At 44.4% G+C, this 21,543-nt stretch overlaps 1 protein-coding gene across 1 annotated transcript in view; it reads right to left on the bottom strand.

Annotated features, from left to right (window-relative positions):
- Positions 1 to 20,058: 20,058 nt before the first annotated feature.
- The window catches only part of LOC116985519 (collagen alpha-6(VI) chain-like), a 211,272-nt gene continuing 209,787 nt past the window's right edge, over positions 20,059 to 21,543 (bottom strand). Inside the window, exons 40-41 of the mRNA XM_033040294.1 lie at positions 20,820 to 21,009; positions 20,059 to 20,389 (exon numbers count right to left, since the gene is read on the bottom strand). Coding sequence (XP_032896185.1) covers positions 20,217 to 20,389; positions 20,820 to 21,009 — 363 coding nt within the window. The 3' untranslated portion in view covers positions 20,059 to 20,216. The remainder of the gene's footprint in view (positions 20,390 to 20,819; positions 21,010 to 21,543) is intronic.

Genomic DNA, 21,543 nt, shown 5'->3' with positions numbered 1-21,543 from the left:
CCTTGCACCGTGCTTGAAGTGGAATGAACCTGCACTTGAATTTGGCGGCATTGCATCCTGCTTGAAGTGGTAAGAAACTGCACTTGAATTTGGTGGCCTTGCACCCTGCTTGAAATGGTAGGAACATGGATTTGAATTTGGTGGCCTTGCACCCTGCCTGAAAAGGAATTTCAAGGAATAGTCATGAGTCAACTGCCAGTTCACCAGCCGTGAGTGAGCTGCCAGCAGATCAGGCTTGAGGGACTGAGCTGCCACCCCAAGAACCCATACCAGCACTCCAGAAAGCCCCCCCACTGGCCACCAATATTGGAATTGGTGGAGAGGTGGAATATTGTATCGGAGGACCAGCCCTCCCGTGTGAACATGGGACCCAACGGGTCCCACTTAGTCTAGTATTAACATAGATGCTTACACGGGTTATGAACATCCAAAACAATGCTTACATGCAAATGAATGTTTGGGAGACCAGTAAAATGGATGGAATGGATTGCTGGCTACTGTGGAGGTGGAGGCGTCTTCTGCTTGGTGGGATGGGAGCACTTCAGCATGCTTTCCCTCCTAAGGCCCATAAGAGTCAGGGGCTATGTCAAGTTGTGCAGTACTGGGAGCACTGAGTGGAAACATCTGCTCATTGAGTCACTGAGGCTAGCTAGTGGTCACTTTTCCTTTTCTCATCACAGTAGTATGTGTGATCTTCTCACACAACTTGCTTTCTCAGGAACTGAACTATGTGCCTGGGGATTGCCTGTATGTAAAATTTACAGCATATTGGCATGTAACTCATACAGCCTGGACCACAACAGTACCTATGCACCTCTCAAGCCATCTCTCTCTTTATCGCACTCGATGAACATACAGTACCTCTTTAATTCATAGATCACCTAATTTCTTCTGAATATAATTAGGTTCAATTCAACTGTTTGGTCATGTTCCACAATTTAATCACATTGCAAAGAATAACAGTCACACACAAAATGCCGATTATCCAACTGCCAGTGGCCAGTCGGTCTATGGTTTTCCAACATTTGTTTCTCATCTAAGGCACTAAATCCTAAATAGAGCCCAAAGGGAAAGATGTGCAGCAGCTAAACATAATTACGACAGATTTCTTGTTTATTTTCCCAGTGCTGTGCCAAATGTCTTCATTAAGATTTCAATATACTTTCTAAACATTGAGATCAGTCTGAAGAAGGGTCTTCACCCAAACGTCACCCTTTCCTTCCCTCCAGAGATGCTACCTGTCCCACTGAGTTACTACAGCATTTTGAGTCTATCGTTGATTTAAACCAGCATCTGCAGTTCTTTCCTACACACTTTATAAACAAATTTGTCGCTACTATAGAGTTGGGTTTTTTCTCTAAAATGCAGGAATCAAAATAATCCAGGAAATGCAGAATTTGGTGGCCAGGAAATGCAGAAAAGATCAAAAATAGGAACCAAAGCTCTCCCTCAAAGCTCTCCCTCCAAGACAATGCTTATATCCGACATATTAACAAAATGCTCTTGCCTTTAAAACTAATATCAAGCACTGATTTTGCATTGACCATAAACTGAAACAGTCCCAAGATATTTCTGTCCAATTATAGCATAAACTAGACTGTGGAACCCGTTGGGTCCCATGTTCACACGGGAGGGCTGGTCCCCCAACGCAATATTCCACCTCGCCACCAATTCGGATATTGGTGGCCAGTGGGGGGCGGCAGCTTTCTGGAGCACTAGTATGGGTACTGTGGGCTGAAGGGATGGGTTAGTATGGACATTGAAATGACAGGAAACTGCACTTGAGTTTGGTGGCCCTGCACCCTGATAGTACGGGAAGCGGCAGTGTCGAGGGACATAAAGCGGTGGTCTGACCATTCAGAGGCCATGCTGCAAGATGCACTGAGTGATGTCAACTGGAATATGTTCCAAGTAAGTTCCGGAGACGTCAGTAAGTTCATGGAAGCGATCACGGACTTCATTGCAACAATAGCCGATAACATTGTCCCCACAGTAAGGGTTAGCATCTTTCCTAATTAAAAACCCTGGGTGGACAATTCCATTCACGTTGCCTTGAATGCTCACACCGCTACTTACAACTCCGGCCTGGCATCCGGCAATATGGTTGACTACAAGGCAGAGTCCTACTGACTGCGAAGGGCGGTGAAGGACCAAAAAGGAGGTACAGAGATAGGATGGAGTCACAGATGGAGCAGCAGGACCCAAGACACCTATGGCAGGGGCTACGGACCATAACTAACTGCCGGCACCTCCCTAGCTGATGACCTGATCTCTTTCTACGCACGATTCGAGACAGGCAGCATCACCCCTAGCTCACCGTCTAAAAACAACCGCCATCGCGCTAGCTAGCGAGGCTGGAGGGAGGTCCACCGCTGGGGATGTGCACACAATTTCGGTATCCAGGCACGACGTGAGGAGGGCTCTGACGCATGTGAACATGAGGAAAGCTGTAGGCCCAGATTGTATATCTGGGCGAGTACTAAGGTCTGGTGCTACTTAACTTGCTCCAGTGCTCACCACAATATTCAACCTCTCCCTGGCCAAGTCCGTGGTCCCTGCCTGCTTCAAAAGATCCACTATTGTAGTGCCAAAGAATGCCTCTCCAGCTTGCTTGAATGACTACCGACCGGTGGCCCTCACCCCGAGAGGCTGATTAAGAACCACATCTGTGCCTTCCTCCCTCGCAACATGGACCCGCTGCAGTTCGCATACCGTCCGAACAGATCCACGGATGAGGCGGTCTCCCCGGTTCTGCACACTGTTCTCTTTCACCTTGACAGCAAGAAGGGGAGCTATGTGAGGCTGCTGTTCATTGACTTCAGTTCAGCCTTCAATACCATAGTCCCCACCAGACTTGCTGAGAAGCTGCTGAAACTGGGGCTGAACACTCCCCTGTGTGCCTGGGTCCTGGATTTTCTCACCGCCAGGCCCCAGGTGGTCAAGATGGGGAGACATCCAAACCCCTCACCCTGAACACAGGATCCCCCCAGGGTTGCATCCTTAGCCCTCTACTGTACTCCCGGTACACACATAACTGTGTGGCAAGGTTCAGCTCAAACTCCATAATCAGGTTTGTTGATGTCACTGTGGTGGTGGGCCTGATCTCCGATAACGATGAGAAGACCTACTGGGAGGAGGTGGCTGATCTGGCACTCTGGCGTCAGAACAACAGCCTCCTCTTGAATGTCACTAAAACTAAGGAGCTGATTGTGGACTTTAGAAGGGCACAACATCTGAGGACGGACACGCCACTGGAGATAAATGGGACTACTGTGGCAAGGGTGAACTGTTTTAAACGATAGATCAAAGCACAAGTTGATAAGGAAATGTAGACTGGTTCATTGTTGGCTGAGGAGAAGGTAACAACGAGGCATAGAAATAGTAGAATTAATCAGGAGGACAGTAAAACTAGTCTTACTATACTCTCAGTCACGGGAAGAGATTACCAGGAGGAGAGAAGAAAATATTCAAGGCCTGTTGCACAAGCAGCAGAAAACAACAAAAACAACCAAACAAAATGTTCCCAAGGTACACAAAATTGCTGGGGAAACTCAGCGGGTGCAGCAGCATCTATGGAGCGAAGGAAAACCAATGTTGGGCGAGTCCAGAACCAGGGGCCACAGTCTTAGAATAAAGGGGAGGCCATTTAAGACTGAGGTGAGAAAAAACTTTTTCACCCAGAGAGTTGTGAATTTATGGAATTCCCTGCCACAGAGGGCAGTGGAGGCCAAATCACTGGATGGATTTAAGAGAGAGTCAGATAGAGCTTTAGGGGCTAGTGGAGTCAAGGGATATGGGGAGAAGGCAGGCACGGGTTATTGATAGGGGACGATCAGCCATGATCACAATGAATGGCAGTGCTGGCTCGAAGGGCCGAATGGCCTCCTCCTGCACCTATTTTAGAAACATAGAAACATAGAAAATAGGTGCAGGAGTAGGCCATTCGGCCCTTCGAGCCTGCACCGCTATTCAATATGATCATGGCTGATCATCCAACTCAGTATTCTGTACCTGCCTTCTTTCCATACCCCCTGATCCCTTTAGCCACAAGGGCCACATGTAACTAACTCCCTCTTAAATATAGACAATGAACTGGCCTCAACTACCTTCTGTGGCAGAGAATTCCACAGATTCACCACTGTGTGTGAAAAAGATTTTCTCATCTCGGTCCTAAAAGACTTCCCCCTTATCCTTAAACTGTGACCCCTTGTTCTGGACTTCCCCAACATCGGGAACAATCTTCCTGCATCTAGCCTGTCCAACCCCTTAAGAATTTTGTAAGTTTCTATAAGATCCCCCCTCAATCTTCTGAATTCTAGCGTGTACAAGCCGAGTCTATCCAGTCTTTCTTCATATGAAAGTCCTGCCATCCCTGGAATCAGTCTGGTGAACCTTCTCTGTACTCCCTCTATGGCAAGAATGTCTTTCCTCAGAGTGGGAGACCAAAACTGTACGCAATACTCCAGGTGTGGTCCAAGACCCTCACCAAGACTCTGTACAACTGCAGTAGAACCTCCCTGCTCTTATAATCAAATCCTTTTGCTATGAATGCTAACATACCATTTGCTTTCTTCACTGCCTGCTGCACCTGCATGCCTACTTTCAATGACTGGTTTACCATGACACCCAGGTCTCGTTGCATCTCCCCTTTTCCTAATCGGCCACCATTCAGATAATAGTCTGCTTTCCTGTTTTTGCCACCAAAGTGGATAACCTCACTCCACTCACACCCCCCCCCCCCCCACCCCCTCTCAATCTTCTAAATTCTAGCGAGTACAAGACAAGTCTATCCAGTCTTTCTTCATATGAAAGTCCTGCCAATCCCAGGGATGATCGATGGTCGTTGTGGACTCGTGGGCCGATGGGCCTGTTTCCATGCTGTACCATTCAATCAATCAAATCATCCATATGAAATATGCATTCAGATTAATCAGCTGTCCCCATATTGCACCATAGACACTTGCCTGTGCTTTTGCCAATCTCTGTCCTGACTCACTCACCTGTCGGCATTCATTCTCCTCATTCACCTGAATCAAAACCTCTCTTAATTTACTCCTTGTTTAGCTATCCATCTATTTCTGTGGATTTTTTTGTTTCCTGTGTATTTAGCATAATTTAAAGTGTGAATAATTACAAGTAGCACCTCCTTCTGATGTAGCAAGTTCTGGTTGGGAAAACTTTTCCAAATATTGCTCACCAGCTCGTGGTATCAGGGTGTGAAGAGTAATATATTTGTGGTGAAGAGCAAATGAATGTCAGCAATAAAGCTCTTGCATACCATCAGACTAGAGAAATCAATCACATTAATGACTCATAACGTTGTCAATAAATGCTTGATCAATTGCTTGATTACATGTGCCCAAGGCACATTGCTGTAATATGTTACATTTCTGATCTTCAATGCAAGATCATTAGAACATACCTATCATAGCAACTTCCAATGGAGAACCTTTGGAAGGAATATTAAGCTGTCCAGCTTGGAGTTAGGAAGATGCTTCTCACATCTAGAACATAGTAGTTAATGCAGAAAGATTACAAATATCTGTGGGCCAAAGGACCTGTTTACAAGTTATATTTCTCAGCTACTCTCTGATTTTTGGACTCTATGACATGAATAGAAGCAGAAGAGAAACTAAATACCATGGCTGGATTTTCGCACAAACTCATCGAGAGAGAATATAAAAACAACAGAAGGTAACTAAAAAGGCAATGCGGGGAGAAAAGATGAAATACGAAAGTAAGCTAGCCATTAATATAAAAGCAGATAACAAAAGATTTTCAGGTATATATAAAGAGTAAGAAAGGAGCAAGAGTGGACATTGGACCACTGGAAAATGATGCTCGAGAAGTGATAATGGGGAATAAAGAAATGGCAGAGGAGTTGAATACATTTTTTGTATCAATCTTCACAAAGGAAGACACCTGCAATGTGCCGGAAATTCAAGAGAGTCAGGGGGTGGATGTAAGTATGTAAGTAAGTAAGTACGCTTATTGGCCAGGTATTCACATACAAGGAATTTGCCTTGGTGCTCCGCCCACAAGTAACAACATGACGTACAGTGACAGTTCCGAATGACTCAGAAAACACTAAACAGTAATAATAATAAAACATTAATGATAAAACACAATTGATCAAGCATGTGAACCAACAAAATACCAGATCAAAGGGAGGCTACAGATTTTTGGCTGTTGAGTAGAGCAACTACTCGTGGATAAAAATTGTTTTTTATGTTAGTGGAGTGACTATCACTAGAGAGAAGGTGCTTGGGAAGCTGAAAGGTCTGAAGGTGGATAAGTCACCTGGACCAGATGGACTTCACTCTAGGGTTCTGAAAGAGGTGGCTTTAGAGATTGTGGAAGCATTAGTTGTGATCTTTCAAGAATCACATGAGTGGTTCCAGATGATTGGAAAATAGCAAATATTACTTCACTGTTCAAAAGGGGAGCAAGGCAAAAGAGTGGAAACTATAGCCCGACTTCAATGGTTGGTAATATTTAAGAGTCCATTATAAAAGACAAGGTTTCTGAGTATTTAGAAGTACACAATAAAATAAGCCGAAGTCAATATGGTTTTGTGAAAGGGAGATCTTGCCTAATGAACCTGTTGGAATTCTTTGAGGAAATAGCAGGATACAGAAAGGAGAGCCAGTGAATGTGGTTCACTATGATTTTCAGGCCTTTGGTAAGGTGCCGCATATGAGGCTGCTAAAGGTGAGAGCCCACGGTATCAGAGGGCAGATACTAGCATGGATAGCAGGTTAGGTGGATGACAGAGGCAGAGAGTGGCAATAAAGGAGGCTTTTTCTGGCTGGCTGCCAGTGACTAGTGGTGTTCCGCTGGGGTCAGTGCTGGGGCCTCCACTGTTCAGGGTGTATGTACATGATTTGGACGAGGGAATCGAAGGCTTTGGGGCCAAATCTGTAGATGATACAAAGATAGGTGGAGGGGCAAGTAGTGTAGAGAAAGCAGGGACTCTGCAGAAGGACTCAGACGGGTTGGGAGAGTGGGCAGAGAAGTAGCAGCTGGAATACAGGCATAGACTATTTTCTAAATGGGGAGTGAATTCAGAAATTGGAGGTGCAAAGGGACTTGGGAGTGCTGGTGCAGGATTCCCAAAAAGTTCATTTGCAAGTTGAATTGGTAGTAAGGAAGGCAAATGCAATGCCAGCATTTATTTGAAAGGGCTACAATTCAAAAAATAGTAGACAACCCAGGTAACATTCTAGTAAATCTTCTCTGTACTCTCTCTGTTTTGTTGACATCTTTCCTATAATTTGGCGACCAAAATTGTACCCCATACTCCAGAATTGGCCTCACCAATGCCTTGTACAATTGTACATGATTTGGACGAGGGAATCGAAGGCTTTGGGGCCAAATCTGTAGATGATACAAAGATAGGTGGAGGGGCAAGTAGTGTAGAGAAAGCAATTTCTATACTCAATGCTCTGATTTATAAAGGCCAGCACATCAAAAGCTTTCTTTACCACCCTATCTACATGAGATACCACCTTCAGGGAACTATGCACAGTTATTCCTAGATTCCTCTGTTCAACTGCATTCCTCAATTCCCTACCATTTACCATTTACGTCCTATTTTGATTTGTCCTGCCAAGATGTAGCACCTCACACTTATCAGCATTAAACTCCATCTGCCATCTTTCAGCCCACTCTTCCAAATGGCCTAAATCTCTCTGTAGACTTTGAAATTTGACTTCATTATCCACAACACCGCCTATCTTAGTATCACCTGCATACTTACTAATCCAATTTACCACACCATCGTCCAGATCATTGATGTATATGACAAACAACAATGGAACAAACACAGATCCCTGAGGCACCCCACTAGTCACCGGCCTCCAACCTGACAAACTATTATTCACCATTTCTCTCTGGTATCTCCCATTCAGCCACTGTTGAATCCATCTTGCTACTCCACTATTAATACCCAACAATAGAACCTGCTTAACCAACCTTCCATGAGGAACCTTGTCAAAGGCCTTACTGAAGTCCATATAGACAACATCCACTGCTTTACCCTCATCAATTTCCCCAGTAACCTCTTCAAAAAATTCAAGAAGATTAGTCAAACATGACCTTCCAGGCACAAATCCATGTTGACTGTTCCTAATTAGACCCTGTTTATCCAGATGATTATATATATTATCTCTAAGCATCCTTTCCATTAATTTGCCCACCACTGACGTCAAACTAATAGGTCTATAATTGCTAGGTTTACTCTTAGAACCCTTTTTAAACAATGGAACAACATGAGCAGTACGTCAATCCTCCGGCACTATTCCCGTTTCTAATGACATTTGAAATATTTCTGTCATAGTCCCTGCTATTTCTACACTAACTTCCCTCAATGTCCAAGGAAATATCCTGTCAGGACCTGGAAACTTATCCACTTTTATAATTTTCAAAAGTGTCAGTACTTCTTTTTCTTTGAATCTCATAGTATCCATAGCTACTCTGCTTGTTTCCCTTACCTCACATAATTCAATATCCTTCTCCTTGGTGAATACCGAAGAAAATAAATTGTTCAATATCTCCCCCATCTCTTTTGGCTCTGCAGATAGCTGTCCACTCTGACTCTCTAATAAAAAGGTTCAAAGGTTCAAAGGTTCAAAGGTTATTTATTAGTCACATACACCTAGGTGTAGTGAAATGCTTCTTGCCAATGCAGCACATAAAGAAGGAATACAGACATAACATTAATAAGAGTTTTAAACATAAAAAACATCCCCCCACAATGGCTCCCACCATGAGGGAAGGCATAATGTCCAGTCCCCAACCCCAGTTCACCCATAGTCGGGCCCATTGAGGCCTCCACAGTTGCCTCTACGGAGGCCCGATGTTCCTGGCCGTTCCTGGCCGTAATGGACCTATTTTATCCCTCGTTATCCTTTTGCTATTAATATAGCTGTAGAAACCCTTTGGATTTACTTTCACCTTACTTGCCAAAGCAACCTCATGTCTTATTTTAGTTTTTCTAATTTCTTTCTTAAGATTCTTTTTACATTCTTTATACTCCTCAAGTTCTTCATTCACTCCATGCTGCTTATAATTATTGTAGATCTCTCTCTTTTTCCGAACCAAGTGTCCAATTTCCCTTGAAAACCATGGCTCTTTCCAATTATTACTCTTTCCTTTCAACCGAACAGGGACATAAAGATTCTGTACACTTAAAATGTCACCTTTAAATGTCTTCCATTTCTCTACTACATCCTTCCCATAAAACAAAATGTCCCAGTTCACTCCTTTTAAATCCTTTCGTATCTCCTCAAAGTTAGCCTTTCTCAAATCAAAAATCTCAACTCTTGGTCCAGTTCTGACCTTCTCCATAATTATATTGAAACTAATGGTATTGTGATCACTGGACCCAAACTGTTCCCCAACACATACCTCTGCCACCTGACCTGTCTCATTTCCTAACAGGATGTCCAGCACTGCCCCTTCTCTGGTAGGTACTTCTATGTATTGCTGCAAAAAACTATCCTGCACACATTTTACAAACTCCAAACCATCCAGCCCGTTTCCCAGTCTATGTGTGGAAAATTGAAATCTCCCACAATCACTGCCTTGTTCTTCCTCCTAATATCTGCTATCTCCTTACATATTTGCTCTTCCAATTCTTGCTCCCCATTAGGCGGTCTATAATACACCCCTATACGTGTTGCTACACCTTTCCCATTTCTCAGTTCCACCAAAATATCCTCCCTAGACGAGCTCTGTAATCTATCCTGCCAAAGCACTGCTGTAATATCTTCCCTGACAAGCAATGCAACACCTCCACCTCTTGCCCCTCCAATTCTATCACACCTGAAGCAATAAAATCCTGGAATATTTACTTTCCAATCACAGGCATCCTGCAACCATGTTTCACTAATTGCCACAACATCATACTTCCAGGTGTCAATCCAGGCTCTAAGCTCATCCACCTTTCTTACAATGCTCCTAGCATTAAAATATACACATTTAAGAAACCCACCACCTCTTATTCTCTGTTTATTCTCTTTTTCTTCTTTCTCCCCTACATGTTGGGTCTGAGTGCTTCCCTTCTCTGCCTCCTGCCTCACACACTGTCTACTAGCTTTCTCTATTTGAGTCCCTCCCCCCAACCGTTCTAGTTTAAAGTCTCCCCAGTAGCCTTTGCAAATCTCCCCGCCAGGATATTGGTCCCCCTCGGGTTCGTGCAACCCATCCTGTTTCCTTTATCATAGTTACTTTTTTGCATTTATTTTATTAATTAGAAACATAGAAACATAGAAATTAGGTGCAGGAGTAGGCCATTCGGCCCTTCGAGCCTGCACCGCCATTCAATATGATCATGGCTGATCATCCAACTCAGTATCCCGTACCTGCCTTCTCTCCATACCCTCTGATCCCCTTAGCCACAAGGGCCACATCTAACTCCCTCTTAAATATAGCCAATGAACTGGCCTCGACTACCCTCTGTGGCAGGGAGTTCCAGAGATTCACCACTCTCTGTGTGAAAAATGTTCTTCTCATCTCGGTTTTAAAGGATTTCCCCCTTATCCTTAAGCTGTGACCCCTTGTCCTGGACTTCCCCAACATCGGGAGCAATCTTCCTGCATCTAGCCTGTCCAACCCCTTAAGAATTTTGTAAGTTTCTATAAAATCCCCTCTCAATCTCCTAAATTCTAGAGAGTATAAACCAAGTCTATCCAGTCTTTCTTCATAAGACAGTCCTGACATCCCAGGAATCAGTCTGGTGAACCTTCTCTGCACTCCCTCTATGGCAATAATGTCCTTCCTCAGATTTGGAGACCAAAACTGTACGCAATACTCCAGGTGTGGTCTCACCAAGACCCTGTACAACTGCAGTAGAACCTCCCTGCTCCTATACTCAAATCCTTTTGCTATGAAAGCTAACATACCATTCGCTTTCTTCACTGCCTGCTGCACCTGCATGCCCACTTTCAATGACTGGTGTACCATGACACCCAGGTCTCGCTGCATCTCCCCTTTTCCTAGTCGGCCACCATTTACATAATAGTCTGTTTTCCTGTTTTTGCCACCAAAATGGATAACCTCACATTTATCCACATTATACTGCATCTGCCAAACATTTGCCCACTCACCCAGCCTATCCAAGTCATCTTGCAGTCTCCTAGCATCCTCCTCACAGCTAACACTGCCCCCAAGCTTAGTGTCATCCGCAAACTTGGAGATATTGCCTTCAATTCCCTCATCCAGATCATTAATATATATTGTAAATAGCTGGGGTCCCAGCACTGAGCCTTGCGGTACCCCACTAGTCACTGCCTGCCATTGTGAAAAGGACCCGTTTACTCCTACTCTTTGCTTCCTGTTTGCCAGCCAGTTCTCTATCCACATCAATACTGAACCCCCAATGCCGTGTGCTTTAAGTTTGTAAACTAATCTCTTATGTGGGACCTTGTCGAAAGCCTTCTGGAAGTCCAGATACACCACATCCACTGGTTCTCCCCTATCCACGCTACTAGTTACATCCTCGAAAAATTCTATAAGATTCGTCAGACATGATTTACCTTTTGTAAATCCATGCTGACTTTGTCCAATGATTTCACCACTTTCCAAATGTGCTGCTATCCCATCTTTAATAACTGACTCTAGCAGTTTCCCCACTACCGATGTTAGACTAACTGGTCTGTAATTCCCCGTTTTCTCTCTCCCTCCCTTCTTAAAAAGTGGGGTTACGTTTGCTACCCGCCAATCCTCAGGAACTACTCCAGAATCTAAAGAGTTTTGAAAGATTATTACTAATGCATCCACTATTTCTGGAGCTACTTCCTTAAGTACTCTGGGATGCAGCCTATCTGGCCCTGGGGATTTATCGGCCTTTAATCCATTTAATTTACCCAACACCACTTCCCGGCTAACCTGGATTTCACTCAATTCCTCCAACTCCTTTGACCCGCGGTCCCCTGCTATTTCCGGCAGATTATTTATGTCTTCCTTAGTGAAGACGGAACCAAAGTAGTTATTCAATTGGTCCGCCATATCCTTGTTCCCCATGATCAACTCACCCGTTTCTGACTGCAAGGGACCTACATTTGTCCTTTATCTCTCTACTCATCGTCTATATCTCTTGTTTCCCTCATCTCTAACCACTCTGAAGAAGGGTCTCGACCCGAAACATCACCCATTCTTTCTCTCCAGAGATGCTGCCTATCCTGCTGAGTTACACCAGCTTTTTGTGTCTATATTCAGTTTAAATCAGCATCTGCAGTTCCTTCTTACACATTATGTGTCTACTGACAGATTTACAAAACCATCTTCCAATCGAGAGCTTTTATCAGGAATTCAAAAGTGTGCTCACATAATTTTCTACCTTAATTCCCAATTTCCACATTCAGTGGATATGACACATTGATTGAACACAGCTCAATGAATATCAGGCCACCAAATCTCAATGTATCTTTTAGCCACAAATGCCCACTGACTCGTTGGTGCCAATATTTATACAAAATTCAGGAAAGATAAATGTTTATTGAGGGCCTTGGATGTGATGGAAACACAGAGAGAAATCTCCCATTTAAATTGGCAGGATCTCAATCATTTTTAATGAACTCTGATTCTTATCTTGCAGCTGATCATAATGATCATGATCGGTGGGCAGCGCGACTCTCGTCAGCAGCGGCCTCTGCAGTCCATCTGCGTTTTTATTATTTTATGTCTATGTTTTTATGTAGTTTTTGTTATTTTTTGTTGGGGTATGTGTGTGGGGGGGGGGGGGGGGGGGTGGGGGTGGGGGGGGAGGGAGGGGGTAACTTTTAAATCTCTCCCTGCACGGGAGACCCGACCTTTTCATTGTCGGGTCTCCGTTGTCGTTGGGGCTGCAACGAGGAGCGGCCTCCAACAGGAAGACCGGGGGCTCTGGTGCCGACTACTCCCCTCACCGTCGCGGAGCTGGCCGAGTCCAGAGCGGGTGGAGCGGTGGTGGAGCGCTGCTGCGGCTCGACCACCGGAGATTCAGAGGCTGCAACTGCGGATCTGGCGGACGGCGGCACCGGGAGCCCGCGGGTCCCTGGAGGGTGACCGCTTTTCAGGGCTCCCGCAACGGCGACTTCTCCCGCCCGAATTGCGGGGTTGAAGAGCTCCTGGAGCGGGGCCTTACATCATCGCCCCGCGCGGCTTGGAATGGCCGCGGGACTCTGCGAGCGCACGCCGGGGGCTCTAACATCAAGAACCCGGTGTGCGACCTTGCATCACCCGGCGTGGCTTTAATGGCCGCGGGACAATTCGCCATCGCCCGCCAGGGGCTTTGACTTTGATTCTGACATCGGGGCGGAGAGTGCAGTGGAGAGATAAGTTTTTTTGGCCTTCCATCACAGCAATGTGATGGATGTTTATGTAAATTATGTTGTGTCTTGGGTCTATTTGTTTGTAATGTATGGCTGCAGAAACGTCATTTCGTTTGGACCTCAAGGGGTCCAAATGACAAATAAATTGTATCGTATCGTATCGTAATAAGCTGCTGACAGCTGCAGTGCAGAAAGGTCACTGGTGGAAAGACACAGTCTGACCTATGGACTGGTGCCCACCAAAGTTGTGACGATGAGACCAACATTTGGGAAAAATGAAAGCATGAAGTAAGAGTGGGTTTGGCAGGTGTGTGCACTTATTTCACATACATTTTTTTGTAATCCTGCCATGCCACCCCTCTTTTTGAAAAGCTTCGTACGAGCCTGGTGTATAATATATTTGACACTGTCATAGGCCTTTCTTACATATGCTGTCACAACTCACTGTAGTCTCTAAACAACACTTCAGTAATTTTCCTTGCCCTCCATTTCAGAATAATAGTGTTTTAAGCCGATAACTCGACACTAGCGCTGGAAATAAATAAAAAGCGCAGCTTTCAGCCTCTCATCTCATTGGCCACGCTCGGCTGCACATCGGTGTCGATCTGGTGGACTCTTCCATCTTCCTCTGGTCATGAGGGTGGGGGATTGGGAGGGGCCTCACAAGTGGAATAGCCTTGGGCCTCTCTTTATCTAAATTCGGCCCTGCGCGCAGCCGCCTGGCAGGCGACGGCAAATCCATCCCCATTGCTCAGCTTATCGTTACCGACACACTGACCAACACTCACAATTTCTCCCGCAAAAGTGTGCACCTCAAACAGCAGTACTTTTAAATTTACTCCCGTACGTGTGTACATCACGAACCAAATCGAAAGAAATCATGAACCAAGTGGCGAAACGGTGAACCAAGCGTGCTACTCATGGGCTAACACAGTAGAGTGTATGAACCAGGCGTGCAACTCATGCACGGAAAATGACAGGACATCAACCAAGTCACGAAACACCCCAGTACCAGATGTTCTGTGCACTCAGTCCGTCCAGGACAATCCATTAACCGACTCAGCCGTGGCTGGGTGAATGATGAGTTGACCCGGGTGCTAGACTGCACACATGGCCCAGCACCCTGCCTCTACTCAGGGGTTACGTCCGTGCCCCGTTTGCACTGGAGAGGGACTACGTGTGGTCCAAGGGCGCCCTCAACGCCCTGGGGGATTTCCGGGACCGTTGGGCACCATGTGGGGTGGAATTTATCCTCGATGGGGATTGTAATATATAGTAGTTTATTTAGTATATTTATTTGGCTTGTATTGTGATCGTGGGTTTTATTTTGTACTGTAAATATTATTGTTAATAATTAATTTAAAAAAAGCCCAGCCCTTGTGCCAGCTGAGGAGTTTTGGCCCGGGTGCCGGACTTTTCCACAGGCACCGGACTTTGCCCATTAAAGCATATTTTAAAGCTAATAGATCATGTTTAGTACCATCAAAGTTGGCCTTGCCCCAATTTAGAACTTTGACTTGAGGACCCGCCCTGTCCTTATATAACTATTTCGAAGTTAATAGAACTGTGGCTGCTGGTCCCAAAATGCTCACCCATTGATACGTAATCACCTACCCTTCTCAATTCCCTAAGAGGTGTTGAGGCTTTTGTCATCTCCCTTGTAAGGCCCTCTGCATATTGTCTGAGGAAACTTTCCTGAGCAGGCTTGACAAATTCCACTCCATCTACACTCTTGGACAATGTGGCAGTCCCAGGTATAATGGGAAAGTTAAAATTCCCTACTATGATCGGTGGTGGGGAAGATGCTGGAGTCAATTATAAAAGATGAAATAGCGGTACATCTGGATAGCAGTAACAGGATCGGTCCGAGCCAGCATGGATTTACGAAGGGGAAATCATGCTCGACTAATCTTCTGGAATTTTTTGAGGATGTAACTAGGAAAATGGACAAGGGAGAGCTAGTGGATGTAGTGTACCTGGACTTTCAGAAAGCATTTGATAAGGTCCGACATAGGAGATTAGTGGGCAAAATTAGGGCACAGGGTATTGGGGGGAGAGTGCTGACATGGATAGAAAATTGGATGGAAGACACAAAACAAAGAGTAGGGATTAACGGGTCCATTTCAGAATGGCAGGCAGTGACTAGTGGGGTACCACAAGGCTTGGTGCGGGGACCGCAGCTATTTACAATATACATCAATGATTTAGATGATGGTATTCAAAGTACATTAGCAAATTTGCAGATGACACAAAGCTGGGTGGCAGTGTGAACTGTGAGGAGGATGCTATGAGAATGTAGGGTGACTTAGACAGGTTGGGTGAGTGGGCCTTACAGGGGAGATGCAGTTTAATGTGGATAAATGTGATGCTATCCACTTTGGTAGCAAAAACAGGAAGGTAGATTACGATCTAAATGGTGTCAAGTTGGGAAAAGGGAAGGTACAACAGGATCTGGGGGTCCTTGTTCATCAGTCAATGAAAGTAAGCATGCAGGTACAGCAGGCAGTGAAGAAAGCGAATGGTATGTTGGCCTTTATAACAAGAGGAGTTGGGTATAGGAGCAAAGAGGTCCTTCTGCAGTTGTATAGGGCCCTAGTGAGACCACACCCGGAGTATTGTGTGCAGTTTTGGTCCCCTAATTTGAGGAAGGACATTCTTGCTATTGAGGGAGTGAGGCGTAGGTTTACAAGGTTAATTCCCGGGATGGCGGGACTGTCATATGCTGAGAGAATGGAGCGGCTGGGCTTGTATACTCTGGAGTTTAGAAGGATGAGACCGGAACTTATTGAAACATACAAGATTATTAAGGGCTTGGATATGCTGGAGGCAGGAAACATCTTCCCGATGTTGGAGGAGTCCAGAACAAGGGGCCACAGTTTAAGAATAAGGAGTAAGCCATTTAGAACGGAGACAAGTAAACACTTTTTCCCACAGAGAGTTGTGAGTCTGTGGAATTCTCTGCCTCAGAGGGCAGTGGAGTCTGGTTCCCTGGATGTTTTCAAGAGAGAGCTAGATAGGGGTCTTAAAGATAGTGGAATCTTGGGATATGGGGAGAAGGCAGGAACGGGGTACTGATTGGGGATGATCAGCCATGATCACATTGAATGTCGGTGCTGGCTTGAAGGGCCGAATGGCCTACTCCTGCAACTATTGTCTATTGAAAATCCTATTAACCTTACAGCTACCTGCAAGCTCCAAGCATATTTGTTCCTCCAATGCCCGTTGACTATAGGACATTCACAACTAGAGTCCCCTTTTTATAGCAATCTTGCTCAACCTGAAAGAACTGATTGTGGACTTTGGAAGGAGTAGGAGGGGGACCTACAGCCCCATTTATATCAATGGGTCGATGGTTGAAAGGGTCAAGAGCTTCAAATTCCTGTGCGTGCACATCTCTGAAGATCTTTCCTGGTCCGAGAACACTAATGCAATTATCAAGAGAGCTCATCAGCGCCTCTACTTCCTGAGAAGCTTACGGAGAGTCGGTTTGCCAAGGAAGACTCTCTCTAACTTCTACAGGTGCACAGTAGAGAGCATGCTGACCGGTTGCATCGTGGCTTGGTTCGGCAATTTGAGCGCCCTGGAGAGGAAAAGACTACAAAAAGTAGTAAACACTGCCCAGTCCATCATCGGCTCTGACCTTCCTTCCATCTTGGGGATTTATCGCAGTCGCTGCCTCAAAAAGGCTGGCAGTATCATCAAAGACCCACACCATCCTGGCCACACACTCATCTCCCTGCTACCTTCAGGTAGAAGGTACAGGAGCCTGAAGACTGCAACAACCAGGTTCAGGAATAGCTACTTCCCCACAGCCATCAGGCTATTAAATCTGGCTCGGACAAAACTCTGATTAATAGTAACCCATTTTCTGTTATTTGCACTTTATCAGTTTATTTATCTATGTGTGTATATATTTATATTATGGTATATGGACACACTTGTCTCTTTTGTAGTAAATGCCTACTATGTTCTGTGTGCTGAAGCAAAGCAAAAATGTCATTGTCCTATACAGGGACACATGACAATAAACTCACTTGAACTTGAACTTGAACTTGAACTTGAACCCATTCATGTATTGTATTATCTGAGTAATGTGGTGCATTAACACACAATGCTGATGGACTGATTATGCTCACATGCAACTTTTCTTACAAAACATGTAGCAATGTTGGTGAATGGACAGAAGATAAACCAGTGATAGAAATATAATTGCAGGTTACTTTGTTTTTATTCAAATCAAATAGTAATATTTTTGCTGATGAAACATATACATGAACAAACTCTAAGACAATGGCTGTGAATACAGAAAGACAATAATACGCTAAATGATACTACATCAACATATTACAGTTTACAGAACAGATTATGGAAGCATGCAAGAACCACAGGGTTGTTGTAGTGGGTGACTTTAACTTCCGCAATATTGACTTGGACTTACGCAGTGCAAAGGGACTAGACGGGGCAGAATGTGTCAGATGTATCCAAGAAGGTTTTCTTAAACAGTATGGGTACAGTCCGACTCAAAGAGGGACCGTACTGAACCTTACATTGGGAAGCAAGTCTAGCCAGATGATCGGTGTTATGGTGCAAGAACATTTTGGAGATTCTGATCACAGCATACATTTTAAGATTGTTTTGAATAGGAATAAATCTGGATGGGTACTGAATTGGGAAAAGCAAATTATAATGTCATTAGGCAGGAGCTAGGGAGGGAAGGTTGGGAGCAGTTGTTATTGGGTAAGTCCACAGCTGACATATGGATGTTATTTAAAGGCCAGCTGACCAAAGTCCAAGATCAGCATGTTCCAGTAAGGAAGAGGGATAAGGATGGCAAGGTAAAGGAACCGTGGATGATCAAGGATGGCCTTTGCATTGGGGAGTGTGTTGCTGTTGTCATTAACCATTTTGTGGCATTGACACTTAGCAGCATTGCTGTAAGGTGAGAGGGGGAAAGTTTAATGGAGATGTCTGGGGCAGGATTTTCTTATGCAGAGAGTGGTGGAGACCTGAGATTCATTGCCTGGGGTGATGGTGGAGGCAGATACATGAGTAGTGTGTAAGAGGTTTTTAGATTGGCACATGAAAGTGCAAGGAATAGAGGGATGTGGATCATGTACCCTGGATCAGCATCAATTTGCGTATAGAGCCAATAGGTCAACGGAAGATGCCATCAACACAGCTCTACATTCTGCACTGACACATCTGGAGCGTCCTGGCTCATATGTGAGGATGTTATTTGTAGATTTTAGTTCTGCATTTAATCCAATCATCCCCAGCAGAATGGTGGACAAACTGTCTGATCTGGGTGTTAATGCAAATACATGCGGATGGATTAAGGACTTTCTAACAGATCGCCCACAGACTGTCAGGATGGGGTCCAATTACTCCCCAGTCCTGACGCTCAGCACAGGAGCGCCACAAGGTTGTGTGCCGAGTCCCATCTTGTATACAATATACACTTATGACTGTATACCAACACACAGTACAAACAGGATCATTAAGTTTGCGGACGACACGATTGTGGTGGGACTGATAAACAACAACGACGAGTCTGCCTAGATATGAAGTCCAAAAACTGACTGTCTGGTGTACAAAAAACAACCTGGTACTCAATCCATCAAAGACAAAAGAGCTGGTCGTTGACTTCAGGAGGAAGAGGAGAGAGGAACCTGCTCCCTTATACATCAAAGGAGACATGGTGGAGAGAGTCACTGGCTTTAAGTTCCTGGGGATAAACATCTCCCAGGACCTCAAATGGCAAATGAACACCGTCATTCTCGTGAAGAAGTCACATCAGCGGCTGTATTTCCTGAGGTCTCTGCGGAGAGCAAACGTCTCACAGCCGCTGCTGTTGTCCTTCTACCGATGCGCCGTGGAGAGTATCCTCTCCTATGGAATCCTGGTGTGGTTTGCTAGCTGTACTGTGGCTGAGAGGAGGGCATTGCAGGGAATTATAAAAACTGCGCAGAACATTACAAACGCCCAACTGCCCTCCTTGGATGACATATATAGGGCCCGATGCTTGCGCCGGGCCACAAATATCAAGCAGGACACATCCCACCCTGCTACCCTCTGGAAGGCGATTCAGGACTCTGAAGGCTCGCACCGGTAGACTAAAAAATAGTTTCTACCCATGTGCGATAAAAGAGCTAAATTCCAACAGAGAATGCTGGGGAAACAAAATGTAATTCCAAGAAATGCCGCCAAATTCTTTTAAATTCTTTTAAATTCTTTTAAAATACCTATTTATTTTTTACTAATAAGTGTACATATGTGTTAATGGTTGTCGTGTTTGTATTTTTTTAACCGGAGGAGATGAAATGGAATTTTGTTGCACAGTATTGTGCAATGACAATAAACGTATTCATTCAATTCATTCAATGTACAGGCAGATGAAATCAGTTTAACTTAGCATCATGTTCAGCACAAACATTGTCGGCCGAAATGCCCATTGCAGAGCCGTACTGGACCATGTTTTATGACATTTGTTAACTAAATAAAGCCATCCTAGTTACTCATGGTGATCCTCCATGTGCTGTTACAAGCCAGAGACCCAGGATCGATCCTGACCTCGAATGCTGTCTTTACATTCTCCCTGTGACCGCGTGGGTTTTCTTTGGGTACACCGGATTCCTCCCACATTCCAATGACGTGCAGGTGAATTGGCTTCTGTAAATTGCCCCTGGTGTGTAGGATTTGAAAGTGGGATAACATAGAATCAATGTATTGGTGATCGATGGTCGGCATGGACTCGCTGGGCCGAAGGACCTGTTTCTGCACTGTATCATTAAACTAAACCAAATTTGATATCTTCTGACTAATTCACAGGGTAAGACCATTGTGCTCTGGAGTTTACAGATTTTAAAGCAGTCATTTTGTTGCCCATAACTGATTAAACATTTTCTACTGTGATTTGACACAGTAGTCTTCACACTCTTCACGGGTATTGAATCGATTCGCATTTCCTCCACATCCACCATACCAGAACTGATTGCAAGCCTGAACATCTTCATCAAAGTGCCACTTTAAGGCATAATCCTCACAGTCTCCCATATCCCATTCGAGGAAGCAAATATCTGGAATGAACAAAGAAATAACAGAATTTGTTGTGCCAGGCTAAATGCGTATATTTCCGAATTGGTTGAGTAATGCACTAAATTGTGTCAACTGTTCATTATACCTGCTCTTACTTAATGGTTCTTTGTGGACTATTTCCATTGGAACACAGGGCAATTAGAAATTACACCAGCCTGCACGTGTGTGAATGTGATCAAACATTTCTTAGCGTGGACCAAGTGTACATTGGAATATTTAAGTCAATGCTAAATCATGCACACTAAGTAAAATGAAGAAGGGACATTTAAAAAAATGGGATTAAGAGAGAATAAAGACAGAAAGAAGAGTAAAAATCTTTTTTTAACCAAAGCAGTTAAAATATGAAGAAGTGAGAGTTTTCAAATAGCTTACGTTTAAAAAAAGTGCCCATAAACATATCATTGGGCTTACCGTGATGTGTGTGTATTTGTTCCTCAGCTTCTTTTTTTCCTGCGTATTCTTCAAATTCTTCCTCATCTTCAAGTGGATTGCAAATAAAAAATGTTTTATTATCAGAGAGGTTAGTGGAGAGTAATAAGTTAACCATTGTACCACGAGAAGATCGATAGATTTGGAATGTACCATGTCTATCTAACATTGACTGGTTAAACATAGAAACATAGAAACATAGAAATTGGTTACTTTGGCAAGCATTCCACCTGTTCTAATGACAAGTCCCTTGATAATGTACTTGAATAGTCAATCAACTGCAGGAACTGGGAAAGCAAATGGAGCATAAACAAACTGCCTGAGGAACTCAGTGGGTCAGCAGCATCTGTGGAAAAAAGGAAACAGACAAATCCAGGGCCATTTTTCAACATTATTGTATAAGCCTGAAGGCTTTGTGTCTCAATGCAAGGAGTATTCGTAATAAGGTGGATAGGTTGAATGTGCAGATAGCTATTGATGACTATGATATAGTTGGGATCATGGAGACATGGTTCCAGGGTGACCAAGGCTGGGAGCTGAACGTCCAGGGATATTCAATATTCAGGAGGGATAGACAGAAAGGAAAAGGAGGTGGGGTAGCGTTGCTGGTTAGAGAGGTGATTAACGCAATAGAAAGGAAGGATATTAGCTTGGAGGATGTGGAATCGATATGGGTAGAGCTGAGAAACACCAAGGGGCAGAAAAC

Source organism: Amblyraja radiata, chromosome 2 (genome assembly GCF_010909765.2).
Source record: "Amblyraja radiata isolate CabotCenter1 chromosome 2, sAmbRad1.1.pri, whole genome shotgun sequence".
Classification (NCBI taxonomy): Eukaryota; Metazoa; Chordata; class Chondrichthyes; order Rajiformes; family Rajidae; genus Amblyraja; species Amblyraja radiata.
The sequence above is the reverse complement of the archived record's forward strand: the minus strand, read 5'-3'. Positions and strand labels throughout refer to the sequence as shown.